The sequence below is a fragment of the Gymnodraco acuticeps genome, unplaced genomic scaffold (genome assembly GCF_902827175.1).
Source record: "Gymnodraco acuticeps unplaced genomic scaffold, fGymAcu1.1, whole genome shotgun sequence".
NCBI classification, from domain to species: Eukaryota; Metazoa; Chordata; class Actinopteri; order Perciformes; family Bathydraconidae; genus Gymnodraco; species Gymnodraco acuticeps.
The window spans coordinates 670,418-697,453 of NW_022989819.1; the positions used below are offsets into that span (position 1 = coordinate 670,418).

The 27,036-nt window shown below is 40.0% G+C and overlaps 1 protein-coding gene across 2 annotated transcripts; it reads right to left on the minus strand.

Moving 5' to 3' along the window:
- Nucleotides 1-4,411: 4,411 nt before the first annotated feature.
- Nucleotides 4,412-26,573, minus strand: rspo1 (R-spondin 1). Of its 2 annotated transcripts, none has more exons than XM_034232789.1 (6): nt 26,164-26,573; nt 18,497-19,215; nt 16,426-16,620; nt 13,705-13,848; nt 12,803-13,027; nt 4,412-6,082 (listed from the first exon to the last, which is right to left on the minus strand). In XM_034232789.1, the coding sequence occupies exons 2-6, from the start codon at nt 18,591-18,593 to the stop codon at nt 5,895-5,897; spliced, it is 849 nt and encodes a 282-aa protein (XP_034088680.1). In that variant the 5' UTR covers nt 18,594-19,215; nt 26,164-26,573; the 3' UTR covers nt 4,412-5,894. The 2 variants fall into 2 exon arrangements, with proteins under 2 accessions (XP_034088680.1, XP_034088673.1); XM_034232782.1 differs by having other exon boundaries at nt 12,803-13,030.
- Nucleotides 26,574-27,036: the final 463 nt, after the last annotated feature.

Below are 27,036 nucleotides of genomic sequence, written 5' to 3' on the forward strand. Positions count from 1 at the left end.
AGGAATATGTATAATGATGGTCAAATCAGAAAAATGTAAGTAACACTTCTATCATCAAATGATTTAATTATATATATTTATATATTGTTGTTCTGTTCCTTTGCTAAACTTTCAAAACTAGACAACCCCCTCGAAAGTAAAGGAAAGCTTTGATTACTTATTTGAAAGTGTTTGATGTTTTATAAAACAGCAGCCCTTTGACATGTTCATGATAATGTTATATATTGAAGACTAATGGCTGGTTTGCAGGCCAGTCTGAGTTGTTAACCTTTTTTATAGAACCCTCTTGTGGTTATTTATTGTATTGCAACTGTGTTCCACCATGAGAGAACCACAATCTAACATATGTATTGTGAAAATAAAGCTAATAGCATAACATGAACTGTTGTCTTGCCCTGACACCAAACCTTCACACTATAACAAAAATGCTACACCATTGTTGATCCACACCCTTCCTCCACCCTTACCCAAACTCATGATATCATTACATTTTGTATTTAAAGTCATGACATTTGGGATTAGATGTAAGAGTTAGGAACAATAATGCATTGATTCCAGTCTTGAATACATACTGTTAATGTGCATTACTAATGTTGCTGTGAAAATGAAAGACATTTTTAAAAAGAAAATGAAAAACTACACCCAATACATAAACATGCATTATCTTTCCATTTGATAAATTGCACAATCAATTCTGTATACATAGACTGTGCTAAAATCAAAGTATTACATTTTATAAACTCAGTCATTTTAAATAATCCTCTGGAAATATGGAGAGATTTCTAATGATTTAAATTATAATAAATGATAGTTAGAGAGTATCACATCACACTGTTTGATGCAGTTTACACACGTGCAGTACTGATAACTTCCAAAAGGGGGCAGAACCTATCAAGAATCATATCTTTCATTTCTTAATGTCTTCCAAACTTTTCCTCTGCTGTATGAGGAGCCTCTGACCTTTTCCTGAGCCAGGATACATTTGGGTTGAATTAAGCTTTGCAAATAGCAACTAAACCTTGTTAAGTATTCTGCTATTCTCAAGTAAACCCAGGATTTTCCACTTGCTTATTACAAGAATTAGCTTGATACATCATAGCTTCTCTATGGGAAATCCTACTTTTCCTTTCTTCAAACATAACAAACATAAAGTCAGCTACAGAAGAAGCTGCAAAACGAATCAGCAAATCTCTCATGTACATTTAAACATATGACATTGAACATTAAACCCTGGTTTACCAAATGAGTTCCCACTACACCACTCGCCTTAGTCACATGTCCATTTCAAATGACTTATCTCTTTTAACTATGATCAGATGTAGATCCATCTCTCTCACAAAGAGTCTTGGCTTTGCCGAAACATGAAATATTTGGATTTAACAGCCCTGATGTTATAGATATCTGTTGCAGATCAAACATGCCAGGCTTTCAGTGTTGATGTACAATTCTTTTGAATATTTATTGTATTCCAATTGAAAAGGACATTTTCTCTTTGTAGATTTCCAGATTCAACCTCTCTGATCTCAAGCCATAGAGAGAGGACGGTTGTGGAGATTCAGAGATGGAAATGATCACGGATCAGTGGAAATGCTGACAGGACATCTCTGAAGGCTAATCTTGAGAGAGCTGGAAGCCATTACACTGGGAGGGCACCAGTAGATGCTGCTGGCGCTGATGGTGACTCGGTTGGAGACTCCAGTGACCTCATTGACCCGAGACCTCCTCTTCAGCTGGCTGATGACAGAACATTACAGGGAGTGGCTCAGTCAGTAGGGGCTTGGATTGTGAGCCGTAGGGTCGCCGGTTCAAGTCCCCCAACAGACCTAAATATGGAGTGTGGACTGCTACTTGGAGAGGTCCCAGTTCACCTCCTGGGCCCCTGCTGTGGTGCCCTTGAGCAAGGCACCGGACAACCCCCTTCCCCCCCCCCACTCCCATTGCTCCCCGGGCGCTGTACAATAGCTGCCCACTGCTCTTAGTACTAGACTCCTGGTAGGATGGGTTCAATGCAGAGGCCAAATGTCACTGTGTGTGCTGTGCATGTGTGACCATTAAAGAGGGGTTTCATCCCTCCGATTCTATTTATCTACTGCAAGAATTATGTCATTGAGGTTGTACATTATAGTGGAACTGGATATACAACAAAGATATAAATGTTTATCAATCAAACAATGTTTTTACACTTTGAGTAATACATTGAAAGTTTAAAGGGCCATATCAGCCAAAGAAATGTGAACTTTTGAGGGTAATTGCATTTGATTTTGACATCCCGTTACAGGTAATTCGAGGTAAATGGAATTATAATTCAATCATAACGATTATTTATGGTCCTTACAGTAGTGCACAATTATATTTGAATAAAGGAACGTTCCCAAAAGGCCTTTGTCATTTTTGATAATTCACAGCCCTTTCTGTGGTGGACAGACTTTGCTACATTTGAAAGGAAATACTTCCTTAACCTCTTAAGTAAACTTTAGAGTGAGGTCTGGGGATTATCCTGAGGAAGCAATACAGATTTCTGGAAAATTATGTTGTGGCTAAAATATTCAAGTTTACTTTGCTTGGCAAATCTGCAGTTGGTGTGTTTTTTTAATTATCATTATTGAAATCTTTGAGATTTTACTTGACTTGTTCTGTATAAATCACTACTGATACAAAAAAACACAACATATAACTTTAACCTTTATGACAATATGTGTAACCCATATTGCTGGTGATAAGGAGAAAGTGTTTTCACGTGTCTTTCTCAACTCACAGGTCCAAAAACGATTTGTGGACATTTAAATGGAATCTTGTAGTTGATGATCTACACTGATGCCACTTGGTCCAGGGCCATTCTCTGAATAAGAGTGTGAATGTGAGATCTTAAAAGCGCAAGTATGTTTGAACCTTCAAGTTACTATTATTTTTGTCTGACAAACCATAAACTGGATTAGAAATCATTAATGAATTTAATTTGATGATAAACTTTAGATTTCATGCTCTGATTATGAGTTTTGGGGCAGTGGTGGACCCTTATGTGTACATTTGTATCAGGGATTGTGCGTTAAAGTCAAACAAACATGGACTTAGTGTTCCCTATTGATGTGATGCACTCCCTGGGGTCTGGCTTAAGGGCCAAACTAAAGTAATGAAATCATTCAGTGTTAAGGATCTTGGCAAATTCATATACTCCAAAGATTTACCATTCATTTCTCTTGGAAAACATGGGAGTGGGGAACAACAGAGTGAAAGAGAGAGAGTGGGAGGTGAGGGAGAGCTCCATCCAATGGAGCCAGGGTAAGAATTTATGGTCAGGAAGAGCGATGAATGTGTAATTTACGGTGCATACTCTACCATTCCCCCTGCCCTCCCTTTTGGTAATGAGAAACGGCTGTTTTGTTGTAGGGCCGAGGCATGGTACCCCCTCCCTTCTGGCTATGACACACCATTAGTTTTTATTTCTGTCTCTGCTTTTACGACCCCTGCCCAGGCGCCAACATTTGGCCGGTGATCACACCATCTGAGCTCCTCCACCTCCCAAGATTGACTCCTAGCCTGAGGAAGAGCAAACTATAACTACTGTGGGCTCTCAACTGAAGATACATAGCATCGCACTATAAGCAGATAGTTGTTTGGGGTTTTGATTGAGTTTAGGTTGGAGAGTAAGAGATGGATACTTAGAATTTCAAACTTTCCCCATGAACAATATGATGGCAGAGCTAGTGTCAAAAATAGGTCCACTAATTTGTCGAAATAGTCCTAAATGATTGAAACTGACTTACCTTAATTGTTTGTGTGCAAATCTTTGATATGAATACTTGCTTACTGTTATAGTTTTATAAAGAATAATTCCTCTTCAATGCCATTTGGATTTTAACTTTATAGTTTGGGCCAATACTCGATTTATTAAATTATTCGGAAAAATTGTTAACAGTGAAATTGCTAATCTGACTGGGCAAAACAGGGGTGGTCGGACAGGCTCTAAATAATTTACCCAGATTATAAATGTATTTATTTGGAAATAAAACCGCAGCAGGGTGCAGCTCAAACTTTGAAAATAATTCCTCATTGCACGAGAAAGTAGTGTGAACATTAACAGTTTTATTTGAATGCACCTAGGGTATAAAACTGTTGATTGTGTCCTTATGTTTCTTACACCATTAGACTTGTAGTCCTTCCAGATCTTTGCTCTTAATTTATGCAATGTTACAATAAAAAAATATTGGCTGAAATGTAAAAATATATCCCAAATTGTAAAAGAAAATTACCGACAACACAAACATGAAATCTGTCATTAATGAATACATACCAATGTGTGTAGGGCACATTTAAAGACTGTAGAAACAATAAAAGCATATTGGATGAATAAACGGTTGGTCATTCAAAACGTAAATCAGACAAACAAATCAGCATCAGTGTATGACTGGAGTTTCATCAGCTTCATCTGAACTTTATTGAGGCTTTCACAGAATAAGCTATACATAATGACTAATACTTCTTATGTTTGATGATAAACACAATTGGACATATTCAGTATCACAATCCATAGTATGAATGAATAATGTAACGTGTAACTTCTCCTGAAACTAATATTTTGTGTAAAGCAAACAGACTCTTGGAAAACAATGTCAGAGAAAGACGCCCTTTTTTCTGTATCTGAAATGTTTTGAAGCTTTATGAGTATAAATGTGTAAAATACTTTGATTGTATTGAAACTTGAGCAGTAGGAAACATTATAGTTGTGCAAAATCGTCAGACCCTGTTGCAAACAGAAATGACTACTGAGCAGCTGATGATTTGATGGCTTATATGATGATCAGTGGCTTGTAGTTACTGCATATTCGATATATCACTGTGCATTTACATTTCCTTCCTTTTGATTTCCAGAACCTATTCCTTCAAACTATGAGACCAATATTAACACACATGTGCAAACGTAAACACACATGTACAAACGACTAAGTTCCATTGACAAACAACTTGATGACCGTGCAGAAATGCATACAAAGTACACAAACAGACAGACTTTAGGTAGAGACAAACACACGCACAGACATACACGCACACATTTACATGCAACCATGTACACATGCAAATACTCATGTTTGCATTCCTTGTTTTCTGTGCAGGGTTCATTTCAGATACAAACACCAACATTTAATTCTGAACAAACAGCTAAGCTATCAAATGGAAAAAAGGTTGAGTCAAGACACCAAAGAAGGATATAAGCCAGTAATCCTCCTTCATCTTAGGCTTGCTTTGTAATATATTCCTTACTCAAAATAATATACTGTCTAGCGTCTGCCCTCAACAACCACAAATGATATCCAGTGCCTTTCTTTTTTGTTTCATATCACAATAGGAAATAAAGGTACAAAGACTTAATATTATTCATTGTCTTTACATCATGAACAGCGGCTTTTTGAGAAAATCCATCTGCCACCCTCTCAAAAAGATGAAAACAAATGAAGAACAGATTGTGATTAAAACAGGACTGGAACAAAATACATCATAGACCAGACGAGAGGGAAGAGAACTGTCATTCATTATTAGACTTCCAGCTTGAATGCTGCATTTGAAACACAGGAATCTGTGGAGTGACATCGGTTTGGTTGCCGACACAAACCGCAATCCTCAACACGGCTTTGCAGTCCAGCAGTGAACCCTCACAGTGGAAAGAAACTCAACAAGTCTTTCTGAACGCCACTTAGACACCAGTATCTTCCAGATATGTTCATCTATTCACAAAGCTCAGAAGCCTTTAGTGTTGCAGCAATCCTCCAGTTCTCTGTGCATCTTCTATAATGCATAGCAGCGTTAATTCATCACTTTGAACTTTGTCTATGGCGGGTGCTGCTGGAAAAAATATTGTCTCTGTTTTTCTCTCAGCCCCCTCCAGTAGTCGATGGAGTTTAGCTGACGGAGCTGGTTGTGATGCTTGGAGCAGTTGTGGTCCTGCTCTGGCCTTTTCTCCGCTTCCCTCCACCTCCTCCTCCTCCTCCTCCACCTCCTCCTCCTCTGCTGCCGTCTTTTCCTTCTCGTCCTCGTCCATTCTCCCTCCTGTTTGTATCGTCTTGTCTGTCTCCCTTATTTTTCCTCTCTGAAAGGAGAATGCATAGAACATATGATTAACAGTTTATATGACTTCTCAAATAAACTCCTGTCAGATATCTGTCATCATCGGATGTTTTTGTATGCTAAAAGGGCCTCAGCTTGCCTAAACAAAATTAAAAACACACATTCCTGAGGGATGAGAAAGTGGATGATAAGGCATGTGTTGGATTAGGACTTGATGTTGTGGCTGTGTGGTTTTCAATACAGGCCAACAAGTGTAAACCACAAACATCCAGTGCAGAATTATTCATAAATGGAAACATAAAGCTATGTTTAGCCACACTGACAGGATAAGTACAGCAGAAACCAAAGTCCCTTAGGAAATCAGCAAATAATTATCAAACCTAACAGGAGAAAATAATATAACATTTGGAAGTCGTTTTTAGCCACATCAATTGATCTGGACCGAAATATCTCGCAGACGTTAGATCTATTGCCATTCACTATTGCACTGACATTGATGGCCACAGAAGTTGAATCCTAATCAGTATGTTGATCCCAGACTTTTCCTGTACACCAATATCATTTCCAAATGTTTAAATAAGTGAAATACCTTGGCAACTATTGGATGGAATGCCTGGAAATTGTATACAGACATCCCTGTTCCCCGCAGGATTAATTATAATACCTTTGGTGATCTCATACCCCTTTCCCTGAAGCCTCCATTTTTAGGTCTCTATTTTAGATTTTACCATACTTTGTTTCAGACTAACTACCTGAAAGCCTAATGACATACCCATCTGCCCAAACTGCAGCCCATAGACCGTATAAAAAGTGGACCTAGTCACAGAAACGAATGTTTTAAAGCCTCAAGTTTTGCTTAGAGGTTAGAGGGCTGAGCAAAGTCCAAACAAATGTTTGTTACTTTCATGGACTGAAAGCAATCTGTGAAATGGTAAAGCTGTAAGATGAGAACGCAGAAAGCTCCCAGACCATGGTACTCAATAATTCTATATTTTAACTTGATCAATATTACAACCAGAGGAGTCACACATATTGGATATTGGAGGGAATTAAAATGTAAAGCACTTTTGCGAGTCTCCTCCCATCTCCTCTCTCATTCTGATGTACTCCGTCACATATTTAAGGGTGTAATTGCTCTCTAAATATAAACAACCAACGCGGTGTGGTTAATGTCCACATGTAGCCCATTCAGGGGAATAAAGAGCTTTACTCTGCTGTAGGCAGTCAAGTGACACCATTTTCTCTCACATAAATCACCTTAAAATCACTTCTGGTATAATTAGCTAAACACTGTCAAGGGCCAATAAAGGTCCATCAGGATGTGAGAGATGCCACAAAGTGGAAATGGGCATCTTGTCTGGTGTCAGATGGCTTTTGTTTAGACAGCACTCAAAAGTATTCGGTTTTGTATATCTGAGGGAGTGTAGTTAGGCTGAAGGTTGTTTGTTATGAACTTGTGCGTTGTCTCTGCATATCCTGGAAAATGAGTGAACACGTGCCAAGAGCTGGACAGTATTCACGACGCAGTTGACAACAGCAAGGCTTATGGCGCCACCATGTTTGTCTACTGCTGTGCAGTTATAACTGTTGGTCTGTGTTTATTTCCCTACCAGAATTTTTTAACTTGCTGTACAAACAGTTATGATTCTCTGGGTAAGGCACAAAGAAGAAAAACAAAAAGTCCAAAGGTACAATGCTTCTCAAATTTCATTTTCCAGTGAAAATCATTACACCGTGATGGAGTAGATTTAGTGTAGCTGAATGTGGACAGACTTAACACGAAAACATTTACCCACCGCAGGCCCATGCAGAGTCACAATTACTTTACTCAACTGAAAACAAGGCTCAGTCCCACACAGTAGGATTAACTCATCATTATCGAGCCCCATTAATGAGAAAAAGGGTGAAAACAAAACGTGACATAATTTGGCTAGCTGGCTCAAATAATTCAGGAAGATGTTATGTCCGGCATGATAATCAGTTATGTGCTGTCATGAACTGATAAACAACCGACAAGTACTTATTTATATCAATGACGCACAATGAGAGAGTGAAGCATGAGTGAACCAAAGAGTCCTCACACACACTGCAGCATCTGAGCTGATGTGCTTATTACTGTGTAAGGACTTAATTGCTCCTCTAACAAATCACTAATGGAGCCAAGAGTGGGGAACTCCATCAGTTTATGACAGCCCTGATTGTACTTCCTCTCCATCCAAGCTAAACAATTTTTCCTGACAAATGCAATAACACATCCAGAAAATTCTGTTTTCGTGTGAGACCCTTTTGAGGAGCTTCAGGAAAAGGGGAAAAAATGTGCAGCCAAATCAACACAAAGCGTGAGTTCTGCAGACCACTAAATCACTAATGTTATACAACGTCTGCCCCCTGTGTTTTAAATATCCAGCCTGCCAGCCAACTCCCACAGATGAATCCACAGCTGCGCTCTTGTTTCATCATAGAGTGAGTTTACCCACATGAACTGGTTCACCTGAGTCATGGTGCCATCGACCCATCAATTACCAGAAGACAATGAATTCCTGTGCATTTCTTGCAATATGTTTCTTTTTTGAATGATGGAAAAACAGAACTAAAAATCCTCTTTGCCCCAACAATAGGCACAGTTTTCACAAGACACAAAGCTTATCCAGACATTTCTGACTCATCATTTGGCACCTTGCTCGTGCCAAACTTAGAATCTTGGCATTCTACTTAGCAGTTTTATAGGGACGTTTATAGTTGAGTTAAGTAGTTGACCTAATATTTTTGCAGGCGTCAGACAGAGAAAATGTGCTTCTCGTTTCTCAAATCGTGCTGTCACAGCCAACGAAGATCTTTCTCCTCACTGAGCAATTACCAGCCACACCAGCCTCCTTCCCTTTGGACACTACCACAGATCTATATGGGAAAATGTCAGATCGTGCTCTTTAGACTCTTAACCCTATAGGAACTGTTCAACAGAAGAGTAGGTTCTTGAAAAAGCAAGCCTCCAACATGTTTACTCACATAATATCCAGGCATATCCTCTGTTACATGTTGCAACATCAGTACAAATGCCAAAACTGTGCAAATATTGCTACACAATGTGGTCAGGGGCGGACTGGCCATTGGGAATACCGGGAGTTTCCCCAGTGGGGAAAACTCCCGGTACACGGTACACGGTGCTGTGTGTGGGCCGGAGGGCCAAAAAAAAAAAAGATTTCATGAAGTGAAGGAGGTTTTCCTTCTATAAAACAGCTGCGGGCAGCAGATACTGTGAGTGTCACAGACATGAATACATAGATCAAGGCAGACTGGTGCACACACTCTCCTGTTTTGCCAATCCGGTGGTTAAACAAATATAGCTCTAAATCCCTGGCCGAAATGTCCTTAAAATGAAGTCCAAGTTCAACATTTTAATTCATAATTCATGGAGTGTGTGCACCAAGGCAGACTGGTGCACACACTCTCCTGTTTTGCCAATCCGGTGGTTAAACAAATATAGCTCTAAATCCCTGGCCGAAATGTCCTTAAAAGGAAGTCCGAGTTCAACATTTTAATTCATGTCCTGCCAACACTGGCAGGACAGAAGGCGACACGCCCTTTCTAAGCCATGTCCTCACATCCCAAGCTGCATGTCCGGTGCCTTGCTCAAGGGCACCACGGCAGGGCAGGAGGTGAACTGGGACCTCTCCAAGTAGAAGTCCACACTCCAAATAGGTCTGGTCGGGGACTTGAACCGGCGAACCTACGGCTCACAGTCTAAGCCCCTACTGACTGCCATAGATTTAGTCCCTAATTTTGCTCTCAAAATGGACCAGATTGATGCATTTAACTTCAACATTTAAAAAAAAATCTTCTCGGGGGAGCTTGCCCCCGGACCCCCCTAGAGGAGGTGAGGTCCACCACCTGCCCACACCCCCTGTTAAATTGTCTCACCCACATTGAGGATGCTTCCTAAGCCCATGTTTTATTCCATGTGTCAAGTCAGGCAAATTGGGTCAAAATGTTATTGCATCAATGATCTGTTAACATTAAAATCACTAAATATATGCCGTAACTATTTTGCTCTAGGCAACTCAAGGGCTCAGGTACTGTGATTACTATATGAATAATTGTCCAAAATAACATTAAATGCATAGGGTTTTTTGTTAAGTAACATACTTTCGCCGCCGGCCGGCCGATACATGCTGCGCATTAAGTGGGCCTGTCTGTCAATTAATCCCCGGGCCACTTTTTCCCCCCAGTCCGCCCCTGCCTGAAATTCTGTAAGCATGCCATGCCACTATCCCATAAAGGCTTTAATACTGCTCATTAACCTTTCTCTCAGTTCTTGTAAACGTTTCCAACTTTGGTTAAAATTGGCACATTCTGACAAACAGATTAGTATAAGGTTACTTTTAGAGACACATACATGTTCTAATGACTCTTCATTTGCAAAAAAACCTTTCCTGTTTAACCCTCCGTCGTTTTCCCCCCCTTACTTTGGTGTTCGCGGTCAAATTTGACCGGTCCTGTTTTAACTGCTATTACATTAACACAAAAACCATTCATCATCACCACATTTCATTTAACACCCTTTTAAACTGTACATATTGTATCAGACTACTGGTATACATGAAAAACTGCAGTAAATATACAAAGAATAGACACTGAACATGTATTGCGTGTGCCAGGTGTGATCCATGTGGGGGGATGGGCACATAAGAGCGGGAAATGTATCAAATTGTTCTGTGTGTGTTTGTGAGTGCCAGGTGTGATTCACATGGGGGGATGGGCACATAAGGGGGGAGGGAAGACATCTAGAGCATGTGTGTTTGTGTGTGTGTTTTATCTGATCCGGATGGTTACTAATTCCTTTTCTTTATGGCGGTCATTTTTGACCGGGAACACCATGGGTGTTACAAAGTTGACTAAATCATCCAAAATGCAATGAAAGTGGTGATCAGCCATTTGATATGTTCAAATGTCTACTGTGAAGGATATCATAAAGCCTTAATGCAATCGAATGTAAAACAAAAAAGTTATGATTGATGAAAGTAGTAAATCGGTCAGATTTGACCTGAAGACAACAGGAGGGTTAAGAGACAAAACAAACAACAACTCCCTTCTATTTTTTTAAGTTTCTCATCCCAACACAACTTCAGGTAAATATGTTTTCATCACTAAGGACACATTGCTTAAAAGCAAATAAAATGGAGTGTAATTGTTGTTGCATTTTTCATCGATCTGTCATTTATTAGCTGTGATTGAGTCCAAGAACGACTAATAATAAGCTGTTGTGAAAGTAAATCATGACTATTAACCTGACGGAGAGCAAGTTGCTGTGTGGATGATAAGCGCCCAGGCAAACATGTCATGGCCGTGTAAACCTCACGCTTCGATGGTCTTCAGAACAAATGGCTCTTTTTAGCTCTGATCCTTTTCCAGCTTCGTAGAGCGTAATGCCCGCCCTTCATCTGCTTGGCTCGTATATGGTGTTTATTGTTTACATGCTGAGAAGGCAAGAGATTTGGTATCCTTCTCTGAGCTCAGCCAAACCAAACCCAATCAACATGTTGCAGGTCACAGACACGCTGGCGGGAATGCAGCCTTTGGATGTTGAGTAATGGTTAAATCAGTCATCACTAAGTGGTGGAGGCGTTTCATGTTGCACATGGACTTTATTAATGGTAAAATGACTACTCACTAGTTTATTTTAACTAGTATATTCTTTAAAGCTCCCCTATTATACTGTTTTTCATCAATATATTATAGGTCTCAGATATAAACAAACATGTCTCTGAAGTGTTTGGCTCCAAACACCAAACAGATCATTGCAGCATTACCCATAATCCCCTCTGTTTCAGCCCTGTTTCAAAAGTGCTGATTCTCTGTCTGTTACTTTAGATGAAAATAAGGAGCCCCTCCCCACGCCCCTCTGAGAGATATTTGGTTAAAAAGAACACAATGGTGCTCTAGGACAGTGTTTTTCAAAGTGGGGGCCCCGACCCCCCGGGGGGCCGCCAGGGGGCACCAGGGGGGTCACTCAAAGTTTGAGGGAAACGGGATTCGTTTAATTATTTAATTTTTTTTTAGATGTTATTAATAACTGCATATCTATCAATCTATGTGTCCTTTGATGCCAATCTTTTCATATTTTTTGTTTTTTAATCAGTACATCATCTCAAACGGACTTGACTGGTCTCGTTGTGTGGGTGTGTGTTCAGATGGGGCAGTGGGATTATGACAGGCAAAAAAAGCGGAGTGACAGCTTCGATCAGGCAGAAGGCCCCAAATGTAGTGGCAACGCACTGCATGTTCCATCGGGAGGCACTTGTACACATCATTTAAAAAGAAAAATTGCAACAGGGGGGTCCCCGCCAGAGGATAATGCTATGGGGGTCCTTGGCATGGCAAAGTTTGGGAACCCCTGCTCTAGGAGGAGATCCAGGTGAGAAGGTGGGGGAGGGGGGGTACCTTGGTTGCTGATTGGCTAATGGTTACAGAACAACAAAAATCGTTATGACATCATAAAGTGGCCAAAATCTGATCAGCTCATTTCCAGACAGGTTTTTATATTTATATTTAGATCAGGACAAAAAGTGAGAGAATCTTTTTTCCTGAAACTTTCAGAATCTCTTTACACAGAGGGGACACATCTTTATGTATAAAAGACATGAAAAAGTGGATTTAGCATAATAGGTGACCTTTAAGGAGAAGTCCTTACAAAATATCTTTCGATCCCCAATATATCTGGTTTCTGCACTAAATGTGTATTTACCTCTCACACAGGGCGTCTTGGTCACCATGCACTTCATTTTCTCCGTCTGTGGAGCACAGGTCTGCGAGGGTACAGAAGGCGGGGAGGTGTCCGGGCTGTGGGTCTGCAGAAGGGGCAAACGAACCCGAGACTGCGAGCCTTTCTTAAATCCACATGTTTTGTTCTTCTTCATACAGGAACTCCATGGGCTCCACTCACCAAGTTCGCATTCTACAGGACGCTGACCTGCTTAAGAAAAGTTAGACCAAAGAAGTTAGTGGTTGTTACACAGCTCTAACATCTCACATTTATTTCCCAGACATGTCTGGATTTAACAGCTCTGCAGCTTTCAGAATAATGACTTTAAGTAATGTCCAAATCTGAAAGCAATCGGTGGGACGAATGAGAGGGTTGCTGTGAACCTGAAAATGTACCAATAATGCGCTCTTAACAAAGGAAAGTTTGTATGGTAACATTTTTAGTCTCGGTGGACCAGCAGGTTTAAGTTAGAACAACACCAACAGCTGGTAGTGTTAATAATCCTTTGGACAGAATCGTTTCAACAACAACAACAAAAAAGAAAAAGAGCAGAAAGGAAAAATAAAGAGATCTTGTTTTCTAGTTCACTTCCACTTTTCCAGGCCAAGTGATTTGAACATTATTAGCTGCTCAGATGAAGTGATAATAAAGATTGAGTGAACATGTGGCTCACACCTATGAACCGTTTCCTTAGGTGAGAGACACTCAAAAAGGCTTTCTGGTTCATGAAAAGAAAAGAAAATGTTTTAACCGTGATGCAGTGTATTCATAAACACGGGAAGAGGAATCAAGTTGTAAAACAGCAGCAAATGTAACACTATCTAGGCAATGTTGGAAGTATATTTTACAGATTTAGTGGTGTTTAAAGGTCAAAGGTCACTCACCCACACACTCCATGGTCTCATTGACCGGTCTTAAGCCTGCAGGGCAGCTTACAGAACATCGGCCGCTGTGTGAATACAAGCCCTCCTTACATTTTGTGCAAAAATGGCGGTTGAAACACGCTTCACAATTGTCTATTTTACATTCTGAAAGACAAAAAAGGAGGATCAAATCAGTTAAAATCACATTGTGTCTGAAAATGGTGAGTCAATTTTATTTTATAGTTTTTGATTATTTCTGTGGAATCACCAACATGTCTATTGTTTTAGTAGAATATTTATTGCATTATGGCAGAAAGAGAAGCAGATGGTTTTCCACAAACAGAGCAAGAGGAAGTTCATTTTAGATGTATTACTGATTAATTAACAGTATTTAAGGGGGGTAACACTCTTAAAAACACATGCACAACAGGCGTTGTTGTTTCAGAAAGTCGGTGTAAGTACAGCCAGGATTGTATCGTTTCACTGAGTTTCTCAAGAGTTTCTGTACCTCAGACTCATTATAATCTCTAACTCTCCAGTCTTCTCGCAGTTGAGATAATTACACGCACAAATCCTAATTCTCATTCATTAAAGTGAAGAGAATTAATGATCTGTCAATTCCATTCTATATGGATAATGTCTTCTAGACAAACTGTATTCATGTGTACTAATCTTAAAACAGTTTACTCTGCAGAAGGTCCTATGCACGGTCAGACATGATCTAACACTCACTGGGTTCTTGCCTCCTGCTACCAATTACTATTGTTAAGCACTATACATCTACATTTGACAGTACTGACGTGTGTGGCCCTATGATGTAAGACAAATGTTGCAAATAGACTTTCTGTGATGACATGTAAGCTGTCAGATAATTGGATAAAACCCCAGGTTGCCACTGAGGGCCTCAACATAATATTTTATTTTCAGGGAAATAATGCTGAAACACACAGTTTAATTTTATTGCAAATTATCCAATATTTGGTTAAAGGCATTTTTTAAATATTGTCAATTGCATTAATGAAACTAAACTCACAAAGAAAATAAGACACATTGCTGTATCAATTTAGCATGCTGTTGCATAATATACATATTAGGTTGTCTTCCTCGAAGCACTTTGAATTTCCTTGTGTTGAAAGGTGCTATATAAATAAACGTGGCTTGCCTTGCCTAAGCACAAGGTCTGTAATACACAGTTCCATAATTATAGTGGGAAAACTGGTGTACAAAATGACACCTTCTGTTTCTATAATCTTTCATTTTAAAATATGAATATATGAAAATAAATTCACCCCAGAGGCAGACTTAACACTTGTATTTGTTGAGGTTGTGTTAACCTGACATAAAATATGATCGATGTGATGCTGGAATGGGTACACAAGAAAAGAGGAATAGCCTGCACATGTTTCTTATTGTATCAGAAGACATGCTGATTGTAGTTTCCCGCCAAACACTTACACTAACCTAAAGGTGGGGTTGGTAATTTTGGAGAAACCAGCTCGAGTGCGCTAGAATTTGAAAATACACAGCCGGAGAAAATCTGCCATTTTCTTACAGAGCCCCTCCTCCAACACACACGAACGCGCACATGACCAATGAGGGCACGAGATAAGTTTGTGCACAGATGGAAGGCTGACAGGCAGGTAGGCCATCCAGTTACTTTAGCCGGGCCGGCTCAGATGATTGGTCGTGGTTTTTACAGTACGACAAATGTCATCTTCCACAGATGACATTTTTTATGGATTTTTTGTCAAAGCACTTAAGATATTCATTGCTATCGGGATGTTAAGAGCATTCCATGGAATATAACAAAAAGTGTATCTCGAGCCGGTTTCTCAAACTTACCTACCCCACCTTTAAAGCCATGAAAATCAATAAACTTTGATCATTTGAGTTTATCGAGTTGTGCAAGGGCAAGAAATTAGGTTTTAGCCTAAAATGCACCCTTAGTTATTTCAGAGAATATATAGCCTTTATAATACATTAAGTAAGGGTGTCTCAAAACAAAATATGGGGAAAAATGAAAGAATAACAAACATGGATTGAGTCCTGGAATGAACTTTGCACACAAGGCCAAACTAAAAACATACTCTCAAAAATAGACAAACAATGCGTTGGAGATGTTTTTGTTCGGAATTTCAACCTTATTCTGTTTTCCGTCTACACGCAAGGGTAATAAACACAACAGACTGAGGAGCTGGCACTGCTAAAAGTACGGGATCTGTGCCACAAGAACCATCTAAGTAAGTTTGGTAAGTGCTGTGACTGTTAACTGTGACTGTAAGTGCTGACTCTCACCCACTTTCCAAATGTGGCAAACCCTAATGAACACCAGATCAATAAAAAATGCTACCGACTTTCTGGATTTAGTGGCTATTTGGGGGCTTTATTCAAAGTTGCACAACAAAGGGAGACAGCATGAAATAACCTTCAAATGGTAGGATTGCTTCTTTCAACTTGTATGCCTTCAACTCAAACTCAAAATGTTTTAGTAAAGTGAAAAACAAAGCTAGATACCAATAAATTAGCAGGGTATTCCTGTACTCCCCCAATACCCCCATATTGAACACAAACAGGAGATGATGAGCCAAAGATAAACAGATTTCTGGCCATTTTTGCAGGGGTGATTTGACCACAGCTGGGCTGTATTTAGACATTTCCAGATGTGTGGCTACAGTTATGTGGATTGAGGCTGATGGTTTTGTCTGTTGTTGGTCAGGAGTGTATAACACAAAGCAAACTTACGAGTGCATCTGTTGTTGCCTTCTGGGTTCCTCATGCCGAAGTATCCCATGGGGCAGGAGGCGAGGCAAACGCCTATCTGTCGGATGTCATTGCGCTCCAGGAAGATGAAGAGCTTGGGTTTACATTTGATGCAGCCGTTATACTCAGAGCATCGTTCACAGCCTTTGGGGCAAGATGGTGGCCCCTCAGTGCTAACTGTGGGAAAACAAGCAAACATAAACAAAGAGTAAGTAACAGTCAGTTGAAGTAGGCAAAACAAAAGCATGGAGTACTACCTCATAAAAAGAATTAACAGTTTCCAGGAAGATGTTCATTTTTCAAAGTGAAATTATAAGGGCAATATTCCCACATTATGCTAATGAGAATAACATTGTAATGGTTCTGGCCTCTCCCCAGATCCAGCCATGTTGTGTTTTATGTCTCCGACAAGCTTGGGTTAATGCTCGCAGCTTGATCTAACCTAGGGACAGGCCAAACATCTTTGTTTGAACAGTTACTCACTGTTTACCTCAAACTGCTTGATCTGGGATCCTAAACAGATTTTAATTTGGAGAAATCAGGGTAATTGGGGCTGATAGCTTACCAAGAGCCAGTCAAATCAGGCAACTAACATCACACCATGTCTCTACTACAGTCAGTCAGAGTGTTTTTCTACAGCGATACCAAACAGTATGCCCCCTGCTTTAAGTCTGAAAATGCACTTCCGAAGCATTTTCTTTACAACATTGTAATCCAAAAGTCAACCATTTTTAAATTCTTTCATTTTCAAAAAAGCCGCAATCGATACACGCTCCCATTTTTTGGAATAACTGCTTGGAAAAGTGTGTCAAAGTGCAAATCCTTTTTGTAGGAAACCATCTGACTTATCTCTGGGAGGCAGGAAGGCAGATGGATTGCTATGTGAGGGTATGTATATTTAGAGCTGCCACAGTATGAGACTGTAAATCAACTCTGAAGACAGTGGTGTTGTCTCTGAATGTAAAAAGGTTCTCCCATGAACAGATTACACCACGTTTAAGTCACAGTAACCTCAAATACAGCCAATTACAGCCAGGTCTTGTTGCTCACTATCACACATTTAAAAAAAGAATAATGGCCCTGGGGAGTAATCGTTTAACCACAGGGAGTGTATAGAGATTGTGGTGTTTGTTGTACATGGTAGATTATATAAGAGAGAGTTTGTGCTGTCTGAAGCCACCCTCCTCTATGATGGTTTCAGTTTGATCTCTATATGAACCTGTAACCATTCGGGGAAAAGAATCTGATGACATTAAAGATGTCAAAGCTATACATCAAATGTGTAAATTGCAGACAACTTCCATATCTGGAGGGGAAAAGCCTCGGCTGAGTGAGACGCTGCACAGGGCGCTCATGTATATGGCGAGTGACCCAAATCCTTCTGTCCTCATTACAATGGCACATGACAAACTGCATTTCAGGCTGTATACCATGTAGGCCACGTGAGTGTTATACTGTAAAATATATTCAATGTATGTGACAAAAATAACTGTTATTCCTTCCCAGTATGTGTGATCTAATTAAAACCACATCTGTAACTGGAGCCAGTCATGGTATTATATGAAAGCTGGTTCACAGAAGTTAGGGTGAGCTTGACATTGGCTGAGGGCTCCTTGTGTGTCAAGGAAGAATTATTTCAAAGCCTACACTAACATCAGCACTAAGACTAAGGCAAGAGATATATTGCAAGTCGGGCAAAGCACCATCTTTGTGGTTGCATGAGGTCAGAAAAATGCTTCCAACAACACCGGCAGCTCGGTCCAATTGAGGGCTTAGACCTGTCAGGTACTCATTCCATTATGTGCCCACAGAGCCAGGCACAAAAAGAGTGATAGCTTTGAGAGTGAATCCATCATAACCCTCTCTATAAACAGTCCTAATACCAATACAAGTTTTACACAAACTGGGAGGCATAATCTTGAAAAGAGGAAGAAAAACGAGCCACACAGGGGAAACACTGAACCGAACATAACCCGTCTAGGAAAAACAAATAGGACTGATGAGAAAATAAACATAACGTTATCTTTACTTTGCTGAGAAAGAGCAAACTCACCCCGTCTCTGCCGTCTCGCCTTGGAGAGCTTGAGAGCTTCGCTATGACCCATGGAGCTGAGGAAGATCATTGCCAGCGCCACCAGTCCCAGCTGCATAGTCTCTGCTGCCTTAGCGGCTACGCAGGGTCCCCCCCTGCGACCAGATGGATCAGGTGGGGGGGCCCCCTTCCTCTGTGGGACAGGTGGATCCCTCTGCTGCTGGGAAAGATTATCCCCCCCCTCTCTCCTCTGGTAGTCCTCTCTTTCTGTTTGTCTCTCCTTTTCCTCCCCTCTGCCTCGCTTTATCTTTCACTCTAGTAGCTGCTGTGTCTGCAAGTCTGTGTAGTCGAGGAGGATGATGATGTTGCGGTCGCAAGTCCAAACAAGCCCGGGGCCCAACAAGCCATCACGTTGGTGGTAGTACAGGCAAAGGGAGCAGACAGCGCGGGGTTGTAGGACTGAGGGGGGGATGAGGGGTTGTGCGGAGGATGAAGAGGAGGAGAGAGAGAGATTGACGAACCTCTGGTGGTTCAACCCATGAAGCTCTGGGAGGGCTGGCAAGGAAGCAGAGAACCCGCTGTGTGAGGAGGCTTTCTGTCAATAAGTGCCTGAGCTCACAAGCATGTGTCTTATTAAAGATGATCTAAGGAGGAAATAGAATATGAGCTCGCAGATTGAAAAAAGATGGATGCAGGTTCTTGACTTTGGGTGAAAACACAACTGCTTGTACCACGACCTGCTGAGATAAGGAGGCAGAAAAGACAGAGAGATTAGGAGAAGGGTTGTTACAGGTCAGTGTTTTAAATTAATAGTTTCCCCTTTTGGGTAAAAAGCAAATGTTGTTTCTTGATGAGAGTTAGATAAGATACCTCTGAGAGATATAGCATAGCTACCCATTCAACCCAGTCTCATGGCATTTCGTGTTCACCAACACGATTTTTAATCTATTGATTCGTGTTCACCAACACGATTTCCCCCTTTTTTTCGTGTTGCACAGCACGATTTTAAAAGCAATGTATTTCTACTGGTAATGACGCTCATGGAAGCACGGCATTCGTTTGTGTCGGCTGCCCTTAAAGGCAATGTGAGCGTCCATTCTCATTGGATAACGGAGAATTGTACACCCGGAAGTAAGTATTCCCCTTACTGTCGATTGATTTTACAGTGATATCTGCACTACTCATCGACTAAAAAACACCAGATTATCCTTGTTAATTACACAACATTGATTGGTTTAAATTGTGTGCAATGCTTTTGTATTTTTCCCCTTCGATTCGGAGAAACAAATATTTTTTCGGAGTAAAGGATAGCAGAAGACACTACACTACCCAGAATCCCCAGCTATCGTTTGGACTACACCATGTGCTCTGTTTGACAAACCCTGTGATAGTCCTCAAGCTCTGTGATTGGAGAGTGTGCTCCGAGGGTTGCCGAGCCTCGAACAGCACTTGAAATGGGACGGAATCACGGCAGACTGTCCAAAACTGGATTTGAACGGGTCCACCGCGTCCCCCCCTCCCCCACCCGTCCCCAGAACTACACATGCTGGCTATTCTGTTTCGCAACATGTTCTCTATCTATGGCACGTCTCTACTGGGAGTTGTAGTTTTAAAAGACGTTTTCGTATTTCCCATAATAAGAAGTTGCCAGTATTAAACTGTGTACATCCCTGGAGGTTTAGGGGATAGGAAACACTCACATTTAAAACATATAATTAATAAATGGGTGAAAATTGCTTGTGCCCATAATGGGCAGCATTAATATATATATATACACACATGCCAGCTAAGGTCAGAAGAGCTTTATTTAACAGCTGGTCTTATGTTTTTGACCCCTCCTGTTGTTAATAGATAACATTACATCACATTACATTAATTGATAAGCCTGAAACATGCACTTGTCAAGGTTCAGAGGCAAATTTTGCAAATATGGCAGTAGCCATCGATCAGCTTAAGATAAGATATACTTTATTGATCCCAAGTTGGAACATTTGCGTTACATCAGCATGTGTAACAGTTGTAAATATGCAGTGGTGTTTATTTGTAAATCATTTAGTATAATCACACAAATTCTGTGTTTTATATTTAACAATTCTGTGTTCTTTATTTATTGATTGTTCAATATTGTTGAAGATTGTTCAAGATTGTTCAAGGCCGGAGATGAAATATCTACATACATCTTATAAGAGTATAATACATGATGTATAATATCAGTTAAAATAAGTGCTTCAACATAGTTAACATTGCTGGAGGTATGCACACATATTGATAGATGTCTTGTAATGCACTATTGAGGAACCTGCGACCCAAGTTTTTCATTCAATGCATAACTACACCATAGTTGTGTGGGCCTATATGATATGTCAATAAACCTTAGAAAATCTTGAAATCTTGAAAGGGATGATCAAAATAGTCATTATATACAGTCTTTAATTAACTATTAGTAGAGAATAACGAGTAATGAATATACTTTATAGGGATCCTATTAATATCTAATAATAAAAATAATGAAATTCAATAACATGCTTTAACCACTAGGTGTCCCTTTATATCAGCTGTGCACCTTTATGGTGTAAATACAGCCTATCTACCAATTGGATCAAATATAAAAGTCAGCCGAATTAGTGTTGATACTGCAAGGAGACGTATTGTGTGAAAAGAAATGTAAGATGTTGTTTAATGGCTGATCTATTTATGATCCACGTCACGTTTTCAGTTCCTCATGTTTGTCTAGAAGTCTTCTCATCAGGGCTCTATGAATACAGTACTACGGCAGATATGTAATATTTAATGCAGCCGAACCGTGTATTACAATGCCGTTATGTGATGACTTTCAAAGAGAAAAGCAAGCACACTCGGAATAAAGTTTTTTTTTTTTTTTTTTTAATGTTTTCGGTCTGTTTCCGGTATTTGTTAATGACGATGTGCTGTGAGATGTGAGACTGGAATTGCACAGGGGAAAATAACGTAGGCTATCTTTAGATGCGGATTTTGTTAAACTAATATGTTTGCGCTGTGGACCAACACTATACATTGACGGGGAAGGGGGTAGCAATAAAGATAACACCATTAAACAGTTACACAACATAACAGAAATAATATCGATAGCAGCGTCCCTAGCAACCACCTTGGTAACAATGAAAACGTTCTATGGACGCAATTTCCTGAAGTAATCTTCGTAATAACTAGCAAACTAAAGATCATGTACAAAAAACGGGGTTTGTCAAACAGAGCACATGGTGTAGTCCAAATGATAGCTGGGGATTCTGGGTAGTGTAGTGTCTTCTGCTATCCTTTACACCGAAAAAATATTTGTTTCTCCGAATCGAAGGGGAAAAATACAAAAGCATTGCACACAATTTAAACCAATCAATGTTGTGTAATTAACAAGGATAATCTGGTGTTTTTTAGTCGATGAGTAGTGCAGATATCACTGTAAAATCAATCGACAGTAAGAGGAATATTTACTTCCGGGTGTACAATTCTCCGTTATCCAATGAGAATGGACGCTCACATTGCCTTTAAGGGCAGCCGACACAAACGAATGCCGTGCTTCCATGAACGTCATTACCAGTAGAAATACATTGCTTTTAAAATCGTGCTGTGCAACATGAAAAAAAGGGGGAAATCGTGTTGGTGAACATGAATCAATAGATTAAAAATCGTGTTGGTGAACACGAAATGCCATGAGACTGGGTTGACCCATTAGCTGATCTTAGCATAAGGACTGGAAACAAGGAAACACAGCTAGCTTGGCTCATTCCAAAATGAAAAAACTGTCAAAGCAACAAGATGCAGTTTTACTTGGGGTTTTATGTCAAACTATGCCTATAGCTAAACCCTGGATCTATGAAGAGATCCTGATACAGCGTTGGAGTTGGGGCCCTGTCCATTCCTATAAAAGTAACTCAGTGGTGCTTGAAGCAAAAACCGTTAGATAGCAAAGTGATCAAATAACCCGGATATTCCACATTTTGGCTTCTAGATAAGCGCTCTAGTGTTTCCTTAAACCCTCCCTTGGTTTTCCCGTGAATAAAGGGATACAATGATTTTAATCAATGTGTTCATACTGTGTAGTAGATTTATCATATCAAAGTATCTTTCGAAATGTAAGACAATGACAAATGTTGTTTTTGGCCCAGCGGCATTTTGAGATGAACCATGAAGTTGTAATTGCACCGTTTGGCCACTATGAAAACTTGCAACAAAGTCTTTTTTTCTAGTTGTCCGACATCCACATAGAGTCGGGGCAAGACTCCAAACGTTGATAAACCTGACCAAGAAACAAACCAAGAAACTAAAATCGCCTCTTGTCGTTTTTGCGCTTTGCCTTTTTGTTCAGATTTATCTTTTGTATTATTTCTACCTTGTATATGTCTACCTTTGGACAGCGGCTAGCTGTTTTCCCCTTTTTTTCCAGTCTTTGTACTAAGCAGCTGCTGGCTCTAGCTTCATATCAATATTTTCACCAACTGTCAGCAAGAAAACCAATAATCCTATTTCCAAACGTGGAACTATTCCATCAATATGTGTTTCCAATATGCTTTCAACACATTTCCATTCTCAAACCAGGGACATTGTTTTCTAACCCAATGCTATGAGAAGATATTTATTTTGTAACTGCTTTCACTTTGGGTTCCTGGCATTTCAAGCTGTATTTGGAATTGGATGATGAATTGAGCATGTTTATTCTTATACAGTCAACTCTCTCTGGGAAATGCAACCCACACTAAGATTAACGGCCTTTGTCATATTTGGTAATGAGATCTTTTTAGATAGTGTCATACGCTGCCTGTATTTACAGCTCTTGTGTGAAGAGGACACACAGAACATGTTAGGATCCAAGCAATGGGAGGTCCTCCCTCGCAGCTCAATAAAGAAAAATAGGACCATATTTGGCTGTTGAGTTGGTTGTGGCTCTGAATCACACTAAGGACAATGCCATTTGGTGCGTCTAAACATTCCAGCAGGCAACATTACATTATTTGTTAAAGTGTAAATCAAAAAGCACAAATTCATTTCATATTTCACTATTTTCTTTTTGAATGGACTGACCAAAAATTGTGAGCATTCAGAATAGGATGTATGGTAGACCCCAATCTTAAATTTAAAAAATGTTGATCATGTCTCTATTTTGTGTTGTTCATAAATTAATGGAATAATGAACAGCACCAGTGTGTGTGGTAATGATGAGACATCCTGTTTTTTGGGAAGCTGAACTTTCAAATGGAGGAAAATAGAACCCCTAAGTAAAACAATACCTCATTATTGTTAAACATTATTACGACATAACTTCTTTTATGAGCTAAATAAAGTTTAGTAGAGCCGCTTGTAAATGGGGGCATCTGTTAAAGCCTAATAATGATACAGAATGTCTTGAACCTAGAGTCATATATCGAGAAAAAGGTTTATTTTCCAATCATTGCAGTTTCGCATTGCTTTCCAGCTAACAAAGGACATGGGTAAGTGTATCCTTTCCTATTTGGGAAACACTTCAGTCCCTCTTCCCCGCCATTAGGTTTATTTACTTCTTAATACTTAATGACTCACAAATGTCACTGACACCTCTCGGCTGAAGTCATATTTACGGGAATGTGCCAAAAGAGTGGCGCAGCCAGTTTCTTCAGCACCTGTTCCTTGAGGGAGTGGAGAATGGGACATGCTAAGTCTCTGGATCACTCAGAACATAACCTTTCCAGCACTGAGTAACTCAAGACATGTGCCAGAGACTCTTTCATAACGCAGCACTCCCACGGCTCTGTGCAACCCGCCAGAAGCACACCTCAGCCCATCCATATCTGCTCGCACAAACCATGGAGATAAGAGACAGGACCAGGCTGTTAAATACAACTGAGAAAACAGATTGTTGTACTCTTAGCCCATCTTCATTGCAAGGCCTGTTTCTAATCAGTCTTCAACGTGTCATCTCATCGGGCAACTGTGGTGCTTTGGTGGTACCTGTGTGTTTTGAAAGTTCCCTGTCTCTGCTCCCTCATCCATTAAACTGTGTGCTTTCCTCACCATCAGCCACATTCAGCTGAGCCCAATGAAACTAAGCCCCTCTCATCAAATAGTCAGGAGATTAAATTGCCTCCTTTGGAAGTCCAAAGTTTGATCTATCAATTATTCAAACACTGAAAGGGAGCTCCCACACTGGGAATTTATTGAACTCGAGAAGGTGCCACAACTCTGAGCTCAGAGTTACAAATGCAACCTGTCGATGAACTTTCTACTTGTGACTAGCTACTGGCTATCGGACACATATTTAAGAGCTGAATAAAGATCATAAACACATATAACATAGGCAACAAAGCTTTGATCTTAAAAAAGCAATGAAGGTTAGAAGGACATTTATAATGGCCTTTGCAATGTACAACAATAGAAGTAAATAAAAGTACTGCACGAACTTCAGAGATGTTATTGTCCGTCATAATGTGTTGTTCCTCTCAGGAATGACTGACCGGTGGAGCCAACATTTCCCTGTACCCACACTAACCTCAAAACGCTCTTGTTTTAAAATGGAATTATTTTTAAATGGCATCTGCTACTCCCTAAGTAGAGTAAGTGGTCAATTAAGTTTTTTTAAATAAGGACATTTTTCACCACAAATGTGGCTGCCCGTGTTTGCAGCAAACAACGCTTCAGGACCTGTGGGTGATTTCACCATTCATGTTATAAAACATTCTCAATATTAATAAAAGCCATGATTTGTATATCCAAGCTATAAACTCTAGCAGTGCTAGCCAAATCAACCGACAATGAACAGGAAGAGGAAGAACATCAAGAGATGATGAGACTGGGAATGAGGTGTTAACTGGGGCTTTATCCTTATGTAGGTTCCCATGCTCTCAACACCTTTTAATCTCCATTTGTAGGTGATTAGCCTCTCCACCTCTGCAGAGTGTGGAGAAACACCTTGCTGCACCCACAGAAGCCTCAACCATGTTGGTAATCACTTCCTCAGCTCTGCAGCTTAAACAGTTCAGGCCGTGAGAGGTCAAATGAGTAGCAGTTGAAAGACACTCAGAGCAGAGGAGAGCCTGTTTCCTCCAACCACACCATAGGACTAAAGCCCTGCAGAGCTCCAGCAGTCAGAGGCTTGATTCTATACAGCTCAGTTAAGCACAGTTCAGCTTTGCCTGGAGGCTCACACACCATGCTGCATACTGTACCATTGCTCTGCTTCTCAGAGAAAAGGGAACATCAAGTGCAGATTCCCACCTGTCCCAAGTCCAGCATCTCTGTCTCAACTTACTGTCCTGTTTCTATATATCTCTTATAGCTTTGGAGGATGACATTAAAGTAGCTCCAGAGGATGACAAGGTTACTTTAAGATAGGTAAAGATAAGTCTCTTTTTTTTTTTAAAGGAAAAATCTGCAGCACTCATGATAATACTCTCAGGTGTAAATCACAAACATGGAAAATGTCAATGACAAATATAGAATTATGGTCGTCACTGGCATACATATAATTGTGAAAGTTATACAACAATTATGATAATAATGGTAAATGAACATGTTAAAATTAGATCGTGTTTTATTGGTTCTGGTAATAACGTAACCAACTAAATTATAGATTCATTACAAAGAAAATGAACCCCAAATTACATGTTGTATTAATACAACATTTTTTTAGTCAAAGCCCTGGTTTATCAAAAAAGTAAAATATGAATTAAGAATCCACCCACCTGTACAGCCTGGGCTCCGGGTAATGCTGTTCATTGAGCAGTCCGGACTCAATTTCCTTTTTTATAAGGGAAAATCCGTTACTTGTTTGGTCACAAAGAACTCCTCCTACAGGATACCCCCATGCAACTTTTCTCTGGCATCCTTTAGAAAGACATATGATTTCATTTCTTTCACATCCGTCACAATTTGAGGTTACTTCATTGCAATGTGAAATTAATTTAAAATTCGTCCAGTAAAAGATTATACGCATGAAAAATGCATAGATATACACATATATTCCGATGAATTTAGTCACTGAGAGTTTTTGTTTCGTCTTCTTAAGTCAGGCTGCGTATTTGCAATGAAGCTCCTGCGAGTTGCGCTTTTAAAATCCATTTAGGAGCGTCGAACTGCATCCAACTCAGACAAGTAGTTAGTTGCAAAGCCGTGATATTTGCATCCAAACCAAACCCTAGCTGCCAACGGGCATTACAGGCCCCACCCCTCAAATTCTCACTGAGAGATGAAAAACCTGCGGTGGACTTGTGTTAAGTGTTGCTTATATTTCGTGCAAATTCACATGTATTCCCTCGTTTAATGTGATTTAATAATGATTGTTGTTTTTCTGTACTGGGCCTTCAGCCTGGAGAGAACATTTATAAATAACACAAATGAAAACATAAAGTAAAGCCGATGCAAGTGGATGGTTTTGAATACAGATAGCCTAAACTCCTATATGACCAATTAGTAACTTCAATTTAATCACTTTATATGCATATGCAGGTTAACGTTTCTGACTTCTGATTTGAAAACAAAAACCCTTTAAAACACCAGAGCAGGACCCATTTTTATTTCACTTATATATTTATATCTACTACCTTTATGTAACCAGG

Coding starts and splice junctions, on each gene's coding strand:
- rspo1 (XM_034232782.1), bottom strand. CDS start 18,593: ATGCAGCTGGGACTGGTGGCGCTGGCAATGATCTTCCTCAGCTCCATG. Junction 16,621..18,496: donor GGCGAGACGGCAGAGACGGG/GTGAGTTTGCTC, acceptor GTTTTCCCACAG/TTAGCACTGAGGGGCCACCA. Junction 13,849..16,425: donor AGGCAACAACAGATGCACTC/GTAAGTTTGCTT, acceptor TTTGTCTTTCAG/AATGTAAAATAGACAATTGT.